The sequence below is a fragment of the Canis aureus genome, chromosome 32 (genome assembly GCF_053574225.1).
Source record: "Canis aureus isolate CA01 chromosome 32, VMU_Caureus_v.1.0, whole genome shotgun sequence".
Classification (NCBI taxonomy): domain Eukaryota; kingdom Metazoa; phylum Chordata; class Mammalia; order Carnivora; family Canidae; genus Canis; species Canis aureus.
The window spans coordinates 9069641-9086927 of record NC_135642.1 but is presented as its reverse complement, the minus strand read 5'-3'; the positions used below and the strand labels follow the sequence as shown (position 1 = coordinate 9086927).

The window sequence follows — 17287 nt, the reverse complement described above, 5'->3', positions numbered from 1 at the left end:
TTTAAGCTTGTGCAAGGGGGAATGTCACCAACTTCTGCTGTTCTTTGTTCTCAAGTTCTTGGGGTGAGTGTGAGGATTCTCACCAGTCTAAAGGGGGTGGGGGGAGTGTAGCAATTGGGAGCCTGTACCTAACGTCTGTGTGTCAGGCATGAAGTGCCTCCTTGATTTGCAGGAAATAGAGCTTAAGGTGAAAGAGAAATTATGACCTCTTCTTTGCATTCATTCCTGACAAAAGCAAACCAAATCCCAGCAGGTCAAATCATCTGTGGAGGAATAAAGAAGTTGTTGTCCAAGGCAAAGGAAGTATTAACAGGCACAGTAAGATTGTCCATACCAAAATTTCCAGGGAGTTCTGTTGAGGCTTGAAAGTCCAACTGTGTCATAGTTAGGGTGTTGTGGGGAGAGCTTGGGTGGCTGTTTGCCCAAAAGCCTCACAGATGCTCACTTCCCTTGGTGTATTTAAAGTAGAGCCCTTGGAAATTCCATGCATTTAGTACCCCAAGATGGATCCATTTGGGGGGTCAAGAAATGAACCCAGCTCACAGGAGTCTAGTATGCAAATGAGATGTCAATTTACTTAATTAAAACACAAACTATAATCATGAGAAGACCAGACAATGATGGTTTTCTCGCTAGCAAAGAGAACAATAAGTGAGAATCCAAATTATAATGAGAAAGATGCTAATACATATGAAACCGGAACACTGGAGTTAGCTGTTTGACTAACCAGGTCAGTGGTCTTACTAACCCAAGGCATCAATCTCTATGAGAAGAACCCTGACCCAGCACCCGATAGGCTGACTCTGGGAACCTGGTCTTCTAGCCTTGACTATCCACTGCCAGCTGCTTGACTTCTGACTCCTCAATCTCCAATTTCCAGTCTGGCTACTTTCCTTCTGAAGGGCTGCTTCCTTCTCTAGATGTCTCAATGCCATTGGTAAAGCAGCTGCCTATATATTTATATCTATATCTATATCTATATCTATATCTATATCTATACACCAAATAGTCACCATCTGGCTCTTTAGCCTGGGAGAAACTTCTAGTTATCTTGTAACATATTTATCTACAAATTAACTTAATACAATGAGATACTTAAAAATTCTAAGTCAATCAATTATGGTTTGGAGGAAGCTTTATTTTTCCCTATGTACCACCCACAGACATGGTGATCCTGAAAATGTCTCTGCCTCTTCTCATTGCTTACAAGCCAATTAGACTATAAATATAACTGAGTTATCTGAGAATTGAGGGTAAGTCTAACTGGTGTGTATGTGGCTCATGGTGAATGTTTGTTGAGTGAATGAGTGTGAGTGATGGGTGGTGCTGTCAACCTGTTTTGTTTGATGTCAAGTAGGAGGTGCATTGATCCATGGAGGGTTTCCTGCCCATCACTTCCTGATGATCTGGGATAGTTTTGTTTTTAATTAAATCACATTTTTACTCATGAGTAAACTTTCAAGCTCCTATCACGCCAGACATATTCAAATAGTTCACAGTGAAGAAGTGCATTGACCTTTTGAATTTGCTCATTTCTAAATTGAACAATTTAGACGGTTTTTCTTCTAAGCAATTTAGGCAAAAATGTAGTATGCTGCTCCTGAAAAGAATGGTCAGTAATTGCAATCATGACTCGATAATGCATATAATCTTGTTTTCTTCCTTATTGGAGGAGGATCTTACTGGTCTCCCTAACGTGTTAATCTGTTAATCAACATATTGAGTATCTTTTATGTGCAGGGCATGGGTGAGACAAATAATATGTTCTTCACTTTGAGACATCTTCCACGTGTGTCAGAAAATTAACATCTACATATAAGAGTTAGCTATCGTCACAAGGCAGTACTGAGAACTACAGAGTAGAAGAAATCTGGGAGACCATAAACATTTCTACACAACTACTCAACCGTGGGGAGGTTGAACACTTCCTCGGGGGCTTCGTGAAAACTTTTATTCTCCTCTTAACATTCTCTTGTCTACAGAAAGAAATTAATTATTTTATGTTCAAAGCCACTCAACTTTCTTGGGTTACATAACATATGGTGAGTTGTTGAGCTAAGTGGAATGGCAAGGTCAACTTCTCTGACTACACATTTCTCAGAGTTTTACATACTAATGACTCTCACACTCCTGTCTCCAGCACTGCCTTCCCTTCGACCTCCAGACAAAATATTCAACTGTCAACTTAACACCTATGCTTGGTTGTCATCTAGGAGGCATCTCAAACCTAGTATACCCAAATCAGAACTCTAGATTTCTACCCCATCGCTGTCTCCACCTCCATCAAAAGCCACCCTCAGCTCTGTGAATAGTATTACCATCTATCCACTAGATCAAGTAAAAACCCTAGAAGCCATCCTTGAGTTTTTTTTTCTTCTCCTCACTGTTCTTTTTTGCCTCTCCAAACTATCCACAGGTCCCCTCTGTCCTAGTTCCAAACTATACCTTTTGTCTATCCACTCCTAATCTTCTAGTTCAAGCCATCATTCTTTGCCTATTTTTTATTCTCAACTTTTTTATTGTGGTTAATACACATAAAATTCACCATTTCAACCATTTTTAAGTGTACAGTTCAGTGGCACTGAGTATTCACCTTGCTGTACAACCATCAACCACCATCCATCTTCAGAACTTTTCCATCTTCATACATTGAAACTCTGGACCCATTAAGTAAGTTCCCCAACCTCCCCACCTCATAGCTTGTGGAAGAACCATTCTACTTTTGGTCTCTGAATTTGACTACTCTAGATACCTCATGTAAGTTGAATCACACAGGATTTTTTTCTTTTGTGACTGGCTTAGCATAATGTCCTCAGGTTTCATCTACGTTGTAGCATGTGTCAGAATTTCCTTCCTTTATGAGATAGAATAATATTCCAGTGTATGTATATACTTCATTTTGCTTGCCTATTCATCCACTGATGGACCCTTGGGTTGCTTCCACCTCTTGAACATTGTGAATAATGCTGATTCTTGCCTAATTTTTGATTCTCTTTTCCCTAAAACCTATTTGCCTCATAGCAGCCAGAGTAATTTTTAAAAATGTAAATCAGATCAGGTCACTTCTCTGCATAATATCTTCCAAGGGCTTTCAATTGCACTCAGTAAAATCTCAACACTTCGCCATACAGGCTTGCCCCTGCCTAGGTTTCTTCTTTGTCCCTCCGTGCTCGCTTTATCTGGCCACAGGCCTACCTGTCATTTTGAAACAGGGCAGACTATTCCTGTCTCAGGGCCTTTACCCTCTGCATGGAATGCTCTGTCTGAGTTTTGCAGAAATAGCTCCTTCTCCTCATTTAGGTCTTCACTGTAGGTCACCTTCTTTGGACACATAATCTAAGCTAAAGAGCCCACTCTCTCAACCATGTATTATCTGTCACATATCCCTAGTCTCTTTTTTCCCCACAGCCCTTATCACCATTGAAAATTGTTATGTTCATTTATTGATTTACTTATTTATTTTCTGTCTTCTCATTTTAGCAATGTGCCACCATGCCACTACTGACCTGTGGATAGGATAATGACCAGTGGGATCGGAGAAATGTAAAAGCAGTGAATTTTGCAATTATAAAGTCAGTTGGATGCTTTTTAAAGAGAAAAAAAAAAACCCCTTCTGTGGTCTAGTATACTAATTTTCCAAATACCATGCCTAGGCATTTACAAAGGGGCATATTATACAACAACTGAATGCTCTGGGATTATGGTGCCTATAGTATAATCGTATGTTGACAAATGGAGACCAAACATCTGAAAAGTGAGTATGTCCCTTGAAAATACTTAAGGTCTAACAGATCAGTATATTTGGAGACACATGTCAAAAATCAGTGTGTAATTTGTATTAAATGATTGTGGAAACTCATAGATGGTACCTATAGATCTCTGCTGGTATCGATCATATACTGTTGTCAGGGAAAAAAAATTATCCATAATGCTCTTAAACTGTGTATATTTATTTACAAATCATTCATATGTATGGTAAAATATTAGTATATTAAATGCTAGTAAATTTAAGGGTTTCTTTTTTGAGATTGAAAAATAAATAGAGGCTCCAATATACTTTTCCTGTATATCCTCTGGGATGAATGCCTCCCAGTCTTTAGCCTACTGGCCAGAACATGGACTACAAAGTGTGTCAATAGCAAAGCTCTGCTCACTGTCACTGATCAACCTTCTATCAATAGACTTTGTCAGGGAGATGACAATTCAGCTGTTGCTGTTTCTCCTTGAAATGCATAGACAGCCCTCTATGGTCTCTGGTATGATCTACTAGTTTTTGTTGAATTGAAGTTATTCATACTCTAGAGTTAATTTTTCTTCACAACCTCCTGGTGGATATAATAACTTCTGCTTTTTTATTTTTTTAAGTCAAAAGAAACTTTCCAGATGACACTATGCAAAGTTTTCATACAGTCTATCAGTGATTCAGGTATACCCTCATGGGATACTATTCAGCTCATACTTTACCATGTTTAAAATTAATGTAGAGACATTTAAACTAATGCCTTTTAATAAGAATATTTTGTATGAAGAGATTAGTCAAAAGAAACCTATATACAATAGTTTTGCCCAATGTTTATGTTTTCTAATAAATAGGGTTAGCTCTACTTGAGAAAGAGATGTATAAAGGACATTTTATTTTTATTGAGTTGTAGTGTACTGTTAAATTGCTAAGGTTTGGTGAAAGTCAAGGTCCCCGGGGATGTTTGGGACAGCAGCAGGTATTTGCTCAATGAATTGATTTTCTAGTTATGGTCTTTAAAAACAGAGAAAAATTAGATTCTTCACCTCATAGCATTTGAATTATTGCTCTGTGACCAGATTGAATACTTTCTACCAAATTGAGTATTCTCTTTTCCCAGAAGCTTTCGTAAAAGAGTCAAGAGTCTTTTACAAGAGACTCTTTTACAAGAGTCATGCCAAGTCAGTCAAGACGAGCCATTTCAAGTGGACGAAGAGAGGAAAAAGCAAACTGCCTTCATGGGAGGCCAGGCCTGTTCTTTGCTTTGTCTCTAATTAGCACGTGACCTCCAGCAGGTCTCCTACTACCTCTCTAGTGTGGCTGTTTTCTTATCTCAGTGATTCCTGTTCTCCTACACATTTTTTAGGAAGTGCCTTAGCTTTGTAGGAAGATGTATGGAAAGGACTATGTAAGTGAAGAGATTTTGCCCTCAAAGTTTCTCGCACTTGAAGTATTACTATGCAAATTAATCTCATATTTTTTAAAGCTCCTTGTTTTATCTATCTATTTTTAAGTAATTCTATTCCTATTTTTAAGTAATTCTCACTAATAGTTTTAGACTTACAGAAAAGTTGAGGAGATAGTGCAGAGTTCCTATATACCCCATATCCAGTTTCCTCTTTTATAAACATGTAAGATTAATATCTTATCCATTTCTTTTTTTCTTTTTTTAGTGAGGGAGAGAAAGAGAGCATGTGTGTGCACATGTAGGAGTTAGGAGGAGGGGCAGGAAGAGGGAGCAGGAAAGAGAACCATAAGCAGGCTTCACACCCACCTGACTCCAGGCTCAATCTCATGACCCTGAGATCATGACCTGAGCTGAAACCCAGAGTCAGATGCTTAACTGACTGCATCACCCAGGCTCTCCCAGGATTTTATCCAATTTTAATCACTAAAATAAATATTCTATATGCACCAGGTCTAAAAAAAAATAGATATAGGGGGCTGCCTGGGTGGCTCAGTTGGTTAAGCAATTGCCTTTAGCTCAGGTCATGGTCCCAGGACCCTGCAATCCAGCCCCTTGTCAGCCTCCCTGCTCAGCAGGGAATCTGTTTCTCCTTCTCCCACTCCCTCTGGTTGTGCTCTTTCAAGTAAATAAAATCTTTTAAAAAATATAGATGTGGACCTGCTAACTTTTCTGTGATCTTAGCTTCCCCCCCCTTGCAATGGAAAATAATGTATTTGCTGTAAATAGAAGTATCAATCATAACATTTTGGCTTCCAGTAACAGAAAAGTCTGATTCAACTGGCTTAAAAAATAAAGAAAATTTGTTAGCTGAGACAACAGAAGGTGTGGAGGTAGGGCAGTTCTAAGATTGATTCAGGAATTCAGGGATGTCACCAGAGCCAGGCTTTTTCCATCTCTCTGCCTCCTCAATCTCAGTGTTGGTCTGTCTGTAGTCTCGCACTGCTTCTGGTGGCCAGATGGCTGCAGCAGCTCCTGCATCTTAAACAGATATCACCATTAGGAAAGGGACTCTTTTGTGATTCTTCATCAGCAAAGAAAACCACAAACTCTTTTCCACAAATGCTTCAGTAGACTTTCTCTTGATTTTCTTTCGTTCAATTGCATCACATGCCCATGCCTACACCAGTCACTGGTAAGAGAAGGGGGAGTGTGTGTGTGCCACGAATGGCTTAGTGTAATTATGATGTGCCTCTTTGGGCTGGGACTGGGGTGCTCTCCTCCTAAGGAAGAGCCATTTAGGGGACAGCAGATACATGAACAGAAAGGAGGCGTGATGGTGAATGGCTAGTGGGTAAGCAATTAACAAAGGCAACTACAACAGATATTATTACACTTACATAATAGTGGTGAGTGGGAGAAATTTAAGTAGTAAAATAACTAACACATTATCACAGACCAGGTATTATTCTAAGATAGAAAAGACTTAGGTCATTTTCTACCATACTTTAAGGTAATGATGACGTGGGGATCCAATATGGGTGTGAGGGCCCTTTAAAATTTGTGTAACTGCCTGTTTTACAGATTCAGAGACAATATACCCCCAAATATTTGTTGTGCTGTGTGGAATGAATATTTGGCCAGAGCTCTAAAGATAGATTTTTTTGCTTCTTTTTGTGTGAATGGGATTTACTCTTCTAAATTTTGACTTTAAAAAATCTGTACACACTTCAAGTAGAGTTAGTATAGATCAGATACATAATATTTTATAAACAAGCTTCTTCCTGATTGCAATTATCATCAACTTTCAGGACATTACCAACATTTGAAGAACAAACTCATTGAAATTTTAACAAATTTGCTTTTTTAATTATTGTTTGAAGTGTAACCTATAAAGAGTATACCCTTTTGAGGGGCACAATTCTAACACTTGACAGATTCATGCAACCACCACCAGAATTAACAGAGAATATTTCTAACATCCTAAAAAGGTCTCTCATGCCCCCTTGTGTAGCCAGCTTCCTTCCCTCCATGCTAGCCCCCAGTGATCATCCATTTCTATTCCTAAAGTTTTGTGTTTTCCAAAATACTATATAAATGGAGTTAACCAGTATATGGTCTTTTAGATCTGGCTTCTTTAACTTAGCATAATTCTCTTGAGATTTATCTATATTGTGGTTTGCACCTGAAGTTGGATCCTTTTTATTATTAAGTAGTATTCCATTGCATGGATATACCACAGTTTGTTCATCCCAAAGCTGAGGATATTTGGTTTATTGCAAGCTTTTGGCAATTATGAATAACATTGCTATGAATGATGGTGAAGGGGTTCCTGTGAAAGCATTGGTCTTCATTTCTCTTGGGTAAATGTCTAGGAGTGGAATTGCTAGGTTATCTGGTATGCATTTGATTTTATAAGAAATTGCCAAATTGTTCACCCAGTTGGCTATGTACAGCAGCAATGTAGGAGCGTTGCAATTGCTGCATAGCTTCCCTCAGTACTTGGTAGTGTCAGTTTTTTATTTGAGCTATTCTAGTAGGTGCGTAGTGGGATTTCAAATGATATTCATTTGTGTCTTTCTAATGACAAGCGTTGCTGAACATCCCTTCACGTGCTCATATGGTATATCTCTTCACTGGTGAAAGGACTGCTCAAATTTGTTCTCAATTTTTTTTTGTTGTTGTTTATGGAGTTATTTTCTTAGTATTGAGTTTTGAGAGTTTTAAAATATTATGGAAAGGAGTTCTTGTCAGATAGGGTTAGCAAATATTTTATTCTAGACTGTGGCTTATGCTTTCATTTCTTAACCATGTCTTCAGAAGATTAATCTATTTTTAAGATTCAAATTTTTAGGTTCTAGGTCTGGAGAAAATAAAAACAATTTATGTTAATTCTTGCTTGAAGATTGCCTACATGCAGGGTTAACAGTCTTTTGAAAACCCAAAAGATCAGAATAATTCTTAAAACAGATTTTTCTCTGATATCCTGGAAAAAAAAGTGAAGCAATGATATTAAGGCTTTCTTGGATATTATAATTATGAGCTATATTTACTTATAAAATTCATAATTATTTATCTTTGTCCTGTAGGTTTGTAGCATGATTATTACTTAGAAAATTAAGCTATAGAACAATGTTCATGAACTTTTTTAATGGCTCATTAGAACAGTTATAACATTAGATGAACCCCCCCCCTCAAAATTACCAGGAATGATCCCTGATAAGCCCCTGGAATCAAAACTCTTTTACACAAAATTTGGAAATTTTGCTCTCTCTGTTAAGATAGAGTAGGCCGATGGTATGGTTACAACCTGCAAATCTCAGTGACTGAGCATGAGCGTTTATTTCTGTCTCAGGTTGGGTGGTGGTGGTGGCGGACTGTGAGTTGTTCTATTTTGTCTCTCAGAACCTCCAATGGTGGAGATTTCAGCCTCTGGAACTTCGTTTGGGTTGTACAGCAAGACAAGAGAGAGAAATGGAGAATCCCACAGGGCTTTTCACTGCCTCACTGTCAGAGCTCACCCGCTCTCTTTACCTCAGCCAGAATTGGCAACATGGACCTATATCTGGAAAGTGTCCTCTGCTGTGCATTCAAGCAGTGGAGGAGCATCTGAGGTTGGTGAACATTAGTTATGTTTATCACCTAAAGTAGTATAACAGATAAATTACAGTCACATTACTTAAATTAGACATTTTGACACATTTTTATTACTTACTGCCTGGGAAACCCTGGACAATTTTTTTTTTTAAAGATTTTATTTATTTATTCATGAGAATACACAGAGAGGAGAGAGAGAGAGAGGTAGAGACAGGCAGAGGGAGAAGCAGGCTCCACGCAGGGAGCCCGACATGGGACTCGATCCCGGGTCTCCAGGATCAGGCCCTGGGCTGAAGGCGGTGCCAAACCTCTGAGCCACCTGGGCTGCCCAACCCTGGACAAATTAACCTCTGTGAGCCACAGTGTCCCCAATATGGAAAAGGGGTAATATGAGAGTTAACATTTATTGAGTATATACTAGGAGCCAGGGCCTGTTAAAAGTACTCAGTGTATACAGACAGGCTTTAATCCTTGCAGCTCAGTATACAGGAAGAACCATTGTTACAGATGAGGAAAGTGGGGCCAGAGGAGCTTGAGTAACTGGCTGACCCAGACAGCTTGTCAGAGTTGGTTCTAGGATTGGAAGCCAGGTGTCTGCCAGCTGTGCTGCTGGGTTCCGTGACTAGGCTCTATTTTCTCTTTTGCAATTGATCATCCCTGTTTTAATAGGTGTATATTAATGACAAGGTGCCGTCCTTGTCACTGTTACAGTTTAGATGTGCTGGCAAAGATAGAAAGGGACACTTAGCTAATGTATTCATTTGAATATTTCAGTAAAAACGGTGTTATTTTGTGGGGAGTGGTGGCAAGGGTCATCCAAAATAAGTATGTGGCTAAGAGTTTCTATCCACAGTTCTCTAAGAAACAGTCTTCTGTTTTCTACAACTCATTTTAATGATGATGTCCCTGGAGGCTTCAGTTCTAGCAGAGATGCTGGACAGATTTTTCCGGAGTTCTACAGTAGGGTGTATTTGCTGAGAGTGCTGCATAATAAATCGCTGGGTTTGTCCCCTCTGAGGGGAAGTAGCTTCTATCCCAGCCCTCTTGAGAGTTTTAGCCTGCATGGGGCTCGGTGTTTCTGGGTAGGCATTGAGCAATCAGTAACTTCGTTAGCATCTCAACCAAGTTTCTCTGGCAGTACACATAAGGGATCACCAAGGGCCCTATTATAAGAATCCAAAAGAGTCCCTTGTCAGTTAGGGATGCTTTTGGGTGCAAGTAACAGAACACCTAAGAGGTGCCAGTTGTCACAAGAAGAGTTTGGCAGTACTGACCTGGACTCAGCCAGGGGCTCCCTTTCTTTTGGCTCTGGTGGTTTCTTTTGCCTTTTCCTTATGATCACCAGATGGCTACTGTAGCTCGACCATGCCATCTTGATAGCTAAAGAAAGAAGGATGGCAGAAAAGGGGTTTCCTTCATCAGGGAAGAAAGGTTTCTCTGAAACTTTACAATAGGTGTTTCCTTGCTGCTCAGTGGCTACAGTGGTGCTGCCAATGCATCATCAGGCCAGTCCACCTGTGCCCTGATAAAGCATCTGCCTCCAGTTCTTGATAAAAATTGTACTGCTAGAGGGACGCCTGTGTGGCTCAGTGGTTGAGCATCTGCCTTCGGCCCAGGGCATGATCTTGGAGGCCCGGGATCGAGTCCCACATCGGGCTCCTGCAGGGAGCGTGCTCTTCCCTCTGCTTGTGTCTCTGCCTCTCTCTCTCTGGGTCTCTCATGAATAAATAAAATCTTTTTAAAAAAAATTGTACTGCTAGAAAGGATGAAGGAGTGTGTGTGTTTGTGTAGACAATCAGTTTTTGTTTGCTGCATGTTCCCTCTCCTATACGCACCCAGGAACAGATAATTTCTTGTATGAATGTTTATCCTGAGGGCCTGTTGGCTTCTCTAGAATGGACCCCAGGCCCCACATCCCCAGGGTAGCAACATTGACTCCACTCTAGATGGAGGGGGCCAATCAGGCTGTCTCTGGTGAGCCTCCAATTTCAGCATATGGGGAGTTATGGTTTCCATAGCAGGGAAGACACCCTTCCTCATCCCATCTCCAGCTCTCTCAACAAATGTTTCTGTGCTAGTTAGAAGGAATGAACGGACTATTTTGGTGACTGTGTAATCTGACATCAGTGAGCAGCAAACTCAGATCAATTTCAGGTAATGATTAGATCAAGCCATTGCAGGACCGTTGTTGTTGTTTTCCAGGCTTCATGTTTTTAATAAGATAGGACACTAGGTTGAATCCAATGCAAATCATTTGAAATTTTCAAATTCAGTTAATGAGAGCATCTGGATTATCCTTACTATTATTTTTAAAAAAGATTTTATTTGAGAGAGAGAAAGAGAGAGAGAGAGAGCACACACATGCATATGAGTGGGAGGGAGGTCAGGGGAGGAGCAGAGGGAGAGAATCTTAAGCAGACTCCCTGCTGAGGGCAGAGCCTGATGCAAGGCTTGATCCCATAACCTTGAGATCATGACCTGAACTGAAATCAAGAGTTGGACGCTCAATGTACTGAGCCATGCAGGCACCCCTGGATTGTCACACAGCCTGCCATGCTAAAATGGGAGCATTACAAAGTTTTTTCTTTTTTTTTTAAAAGATTTTATTTATTCATTCATGAGACAGAGAGAGAGAGAGAGAGAGAGGCAGAGACACAGGCAGAGGGAGAAGCAGGCCGGATGCGGGACTCAATCCCAGCACCCCAGGATCATGCCCTGCGCCGAAGGCAGATGCCCAATTGCTGAGCCACCCAGGTGTCCCTACAAAGTCATTCTTAAGAACCGTTTATTTTGTTCTGCTGCTTTCACTATTTTTGAGTAAAAAGATTTTTCAGTTCTCCCTTTTATAATTTCTGTAACACATGGGAAAGAAAAGGGGCCAGGAGGGTTCTAGGAAAACTGGCCATGTTCACTATTCCCTTTTGGTTGTTCTAACTCCACAGTGGAGGCTAGGCGTGTGGAGGGAGCAGTACTTGGGGGCTTGCGGACACCACGTTTGAGAACTTTGTCTCCTGGTGTTCCATCAGATCTTACTAACAAACAAGGGGAAGACATTCTCAGGGAGTTGACAACCAGTCTACCTGGGCAACTGATGCTACAATTTCATTTACATGATTGGGTAGACACACATTTTAATATCTATTTTAAAATTGTTTTTCAGTTTTCTGACAATAAATAGTATGGAGAGAGAAATCATTCCCTTCAGAAAGAGCATCTTTTCAAGTTTTCTTTCTTGTTATGAGGAAGTAAGCAACTTCTACAAAAAGCATAGGTCATTAACTCCTCTGGTACTGACATAAGGGCACTTATCCAACCTGGCAGGGCTACTGCAAAGAGTAGTTAATTGTTTGCAAAATACTGTCAAGCTCCCAGGTGAGAGCCACACTTTCCATGCTCAGCATTATTGTTGTAGCATTTTCCTGTTGCCAAAGAGAATCTGCTCCAGACTGCCTCCAACATGTTGGGATATTGGCCTGTGTTTTGAGAGGGGAGCATCAGTACTTGCTCAATTGTTTAAAAATTGTTCAGTTTGCCTGTGATCTAATGAGGTTTATTTTTAGAGGTGGTGTGCTGGCAAAAGTCATGTCTTTTAAAAAGCCGCCCCAAATGGTGTTACAAACATCAATCAGAGGAAAAAAAAATCCAGGAACAAAGTAGTAATTTCCCCAAATTCCTTTAGCTTAGCTTTGTTTGTTTCTCTAAAGATCAAATTCAAATAGTATTTTATGCTTTCTTTCACTGAATTAACAGTGGCCCGGAGAATATCTCAATCCCCTTAAAGAAACAAGGGGATTGTTACATGTAACAAGCCCCTGCATTTTTCAGGGCTCATCTGGTGTGCAGTGGATCTGGGCCCGGCTGCTTTCTTACCCTGCTGCCCAAGTTGTCTTTATGGCAAAGGCCACAGTCACTATCAAAAGAAACACGGGTTCACGTCCTCCAAGCTCCTCTTCTGGAGCAGAAGAATGTTAAACTAGACGTCTGTCTGTGCAAACAATCAACTAAACATATGCCCACTTTCAAAGGGGGGTCTGGTTCCGTCGGTCTCAACTTCTGGAAAAATGACTTTTTCTAAATGAATTTTAGAAAAGTATTAAATAAGCCAAGCTATCTGTGTTCTACTCATTTCTACATTAGCGTGGAAAATGCACATTTTTAATGGTGTATATCATTTATTAAATGGATCCTTCTATGGTAGTAGTAATATTAATTACACAATGTATAACAGAATTAGAATATAGGATACTAGTTTTATTAGGGCTATGATTTATGATGCATTACGTACTAATCTTATTTAATCCTCATAATAGTCCTAGGTGATAGGTATTATTTCATTTCCATTTGACAAATGAAGGAACTGAGGGTTTTAGAGAGTTTGCTTATCAGTAAGTGGATAAGCAGGGAATCCAGTGTGTTGTCAAAGCATGTGTGAGTCATCAGGTTCTACGGAGTACAGGTTGAGATTATTATATGCTAACCATGATCAGAGAAGTTCATGAGTTATTGTTGGTGTAAGTATTGGCTTATCCTTATAGGAAGAGAAGACGGTAAACATAACATCTGTGAACTTTTTACAATGGAAGGAAAAAATCAGATGAACATGTAAATTGGCCAGAGGGAAAAGAAGTCTTAAGAAGTTTCCAGATTCATTCCTAGTGGCACATCCTTAGACCAAAGGGCAATGTATCGAAACTGCCACCAAACAATAAGAGTTTTAGTTACTAAAGTGCAGGTGTGAGGAGAATTAGTTGTTAAAATGCCAGCTGATTTCTTCAATAGAGATTAGGATATCAGGGCAGGGCAAAAACTAAGGTTCACAATGTTCATTTAAAAATACACTATGATCCTTTACTTTGTAAATAATGAATGTAACTAAGGTACTGGAAATTCCTTCCAGAATAAATTGTTAACCCTTTGGTGCAAGGGACAGTGGACAGGAGGCTAGGAGAGACAGATTCTGGTTCTGCCCCTAATTAGTTAGCCACATGACCTTGGGCGAGTCACATAACCTCTGCAGACTACAATTTTTTCTTTGACGCAATGAAACCTTTGGTCCCTTCAATTCTAAAATTTTCATAGTCTATGTAGTCAAACTGGTCTCATGTTCCCTAATAGTTCAGTTTTACTTCCACACACCTCTTAGGGAATTGTCAGGGAGCTGCTGGAAAATGCAATTCAGTTTTCATGTGAGTGAGCTTCTTTGCTCACTCCACACCCCTGTTCTGCTCTTTTTTAAAAAACCCTGTCATTGCAAAACACTTTCAAGGATGGTGGGGGAGCAAGAGGAAAATCAGTTACCAAAAGCCTGAGTTTTACATTTCCATGCAGAGCACTCGTGTCCACTTTGCCACCTCTTTCATTGTTCTGCTTTTTGATTATTCTGTTATTGAATTTTTTTTATTACAAAACACTTCATAAAAAATTCTAACTTTGAAAACCTGGATGGATACTTCTAGTCAAAGGAGCAAGAAATAAAATATTTTTCGACTTTTATCTACTAATTATCCGTGTGTAATGATAGTTATTATTTTAGCTGTTCAAATTAATAAACTGACACAAGTAAAACTGGATTAGGAAGATTATTTATGGCTTAATGGTAAGTATATTAACAAAAACTGCATTACCAGGTAAAGCATACCCATCTCCTCTATCCTAGAAAAAAATTTAATACTTTTTTTGGGAGCGCATCTTACTACAAATATTACAAATATATAATCATGACCTTAGAGAAATGCAGAGACTATGTAGGGAAGGGATACCTAGAGGATATCAAGACCATGAAGGAGAAGGCATAGTCTGCAGCTGACCTTGAAACCCCAGCCCGGTTTTACTGACAAACAAAACACCTCAGAAATATGTAAGACCATCTAACTGAAGATAATCCTCAAATCTCAAGATCCTTGGGCAGAGGCCGAAATAGAGACACCCCACCCCCCGCCCTTGTTTTTCCATCAAAAATGTCTTTTAACTTGTAGATGTTTGCCGAAAGTAATAATTATCTACGGCCTTCCACTGTTTGAGTTTTTAAGTCCTATTCTTATGGACATATTTAGCTTATAAATGAATTCCTAAATAGACTTTAGCCAAGAACAGATAGTTCACTTGATGTCATAGGCCCTGTAGAAAATGTTCCTGCTTGTTTTATTGCTTAGGCTGATGAACAAGATTATGAGTTCCTTTCCAAATGGGTCAAATTTATTCATACTTGCACTAAATATGAATGGCCTAGGGCAGAAATTAGAAATATGTGGCAACTATGTGATCACTGCCCATTCAAAACCAGTGCCCATAACTGATCATACCTCTATTTCCTGTTGAGCTGAACTCAGTCTCAGAATTCTTAGCAGCAGACACAGCTGCCATAACCAAATAGAGCATGATTTACTGCCCATATTCTAGAATTAAAATATCTTACTAAAATCCTCAAAGTGTTGCCTCTTTCCCTATTACACCTTGACTGATTTTTCTGAAATTTTCAAACCTTTTGTTTTCATTTTGATAATGACTTTTTTCAAGAACCACCTCTTATTGCATATTTTAAAATTCCCACAGCACTGAAACACTTTTAAATATACATTAGGGACTCAAATAGTTGTGTTTTGAATAGCCTACATGCTAGAAATAGAAGAAAGAAATATCACATAGAGCCAGGGAGGACTCAGTCTCAGGACTATCTCAGAGAGAACTGGGTGTTGTTTCTCTCCAGACACTAGTAGAAAGGATCCTGTACCAAATAGCCCCAACAAATTAAGTCCTGGGAAACTGGCAAAGAAGAATGTGTAAGTTCCAGTTCCTTTTGTGTTACAAGTTTCCAAAATACAAGGAAATATGCCAAATGCTTAGGACCTTCAAATGATAACGTCTGATTTAATGACTAACAGGGAAATGCCCGCGGAGCAGTTCATGGACAGTGGTCTCTTCAAAGTCAGATCCTGTTGGCGAATGACCAAAGAACCCTTCTCTCCTGATCCAGCCAGCCACTTCTATGGCCAGGAAGCACTTTGCCATCAATTCAGCATTAAAAAAGTGAGCAATTGAAAGTACCATTTGCAGCTAACCTAAGAATTCCACCGAATATCCCAAAATTGGCTTTTGAAACACCTTTGCATTTGAGGCCTTGACTCTATTTTAGAGGAAGCCATTTCTTACAGAGAAATGTAAAGATTAAAAAAAAAAATTAGGCTAAGGCATCAAGAGAAAACGATTTTTAAATGTTCTAATTTCTTTGGAAATATATTGGATAAACAATGCACTAGGGCTAGCCTGAAGGTAAATGGAATGAGATCACATGAACTCTCCTTAACACTAAGTATGCATCCTAAGATACTCTGGTTAATGAACCTGTTTTGAGATTGGGAGTTTCTAAAGTAATTGTTTAATACCAACATGTATGATGCTATTCTCACATTCCAGTAAATACAGTTTTTAGCTAAGAAAATGAGAAAAAAAAGATTCTGATTATGTTTTTTAATGTAAGTGAAGGAAAACATTTTTAGTGTTAAGTTTGTAGTTATTTGTTCATTCGATATTCATTGAGCACCTGCTCTGTGCCATAAACTCTGTTGGCTGTTGGGGGCTAGGCAGCAAATAAAACTACTCCATGGAGCTTATCATTTAGTTGGAAATCTTGCCATTAAATAACTACACGAAGAAAGATTGTCGACAATGGAGACAAATGTGCCACGGTCAAGTAAAGGGTGCTTCTATCAGTTAACTTACAAAACTATGGTTTCCTGCAGAGGTGGTTTTGATTACATAGATTTTAATTTGCCTTATAAGAAATTTCAGTTAAAACTTAAAAATGTAAGTCTACTATAGACACACTAAATTATTATTTCTGAACGTATCTGTGTTGGACATAAGATTGGCAAAGGCATTTTTTTTTTTTTTTTAAGAAAAAAGTCCTAGTTATTCTAGAAATACCTTTAGCCAAGGCAGTTTGCAGGGGGAATTCATGGCCACTTTAGGTTAATGGTCATTGGCTTCATGTTTGGCCCTCAATTAAACTCTGAACTTCAATTGTTATTACTTAATTGACTTGGTTATATTTCATGTCAGCATTTCAAAATGACCTTCCCTTTAAAAAATAGAAATTACGTTGACCTAGCACCACAGGTCTTTAGCTGAGCCTGACATGGCTGCAGTAGTCGCACATCATTTTATATATAAAACGGGCCTGGAATCTGCTTAGCTTTGCTATCACTAGGCTACCTCCCATCATCCTTGCCTTTAATAGGTGACAGCTCTAGGTAAATCCAAACAATGAAAAACTAAATGCATCGGTTGCCATGATTATTAAGATGCAAAATAAATCTACAGATACAACTTTTTTTAAAGATTTATTTATTTATGATAGACATAGAGAGAGAGGCAGGCAGAGACACAGGAGGAGGGAGAAGCAGGAGCACGCAAGGAGCCCGATGCGGGACTCGATCCTGGGACTCCAGGATCACGCCCTGGGCCAAAGGCAGGCGCTAAACCACTGAGCCACCCAGGGATCCCCTACAGATACACACTTTATTCTAAGCATAGGGAGTTAGACTTAA

The 17287-nt window shown here is 39.3% G+C and overlaps 1 protein-coding gene across 1 annotated transcript in view; it reads right to left on the bottom strand.

The window, feature by feature from the left end:
- Nucleotides 1–550: 550 nt before the first annotated feature.
- CDIN1 (CDAN1 interacting nuclease 1) overlaps nucleotides 551–17287 on the bottom strand; it is a 232516-nt gene continuing 215779 nt past the window's right edge. Inside the window, exon 11 of the mRNA XM_077880508.1 lies at nucleotides 551–6185. Within this exon, the coding sequence (XP_077736634.1) occupies nucleotides 6119–6185 (67 nt within the window). The 3' untranslated portion in view covers nucleotides 551–6118. The remainder of the gene's footprint in view (nucleotides 6186–17287) is intronic.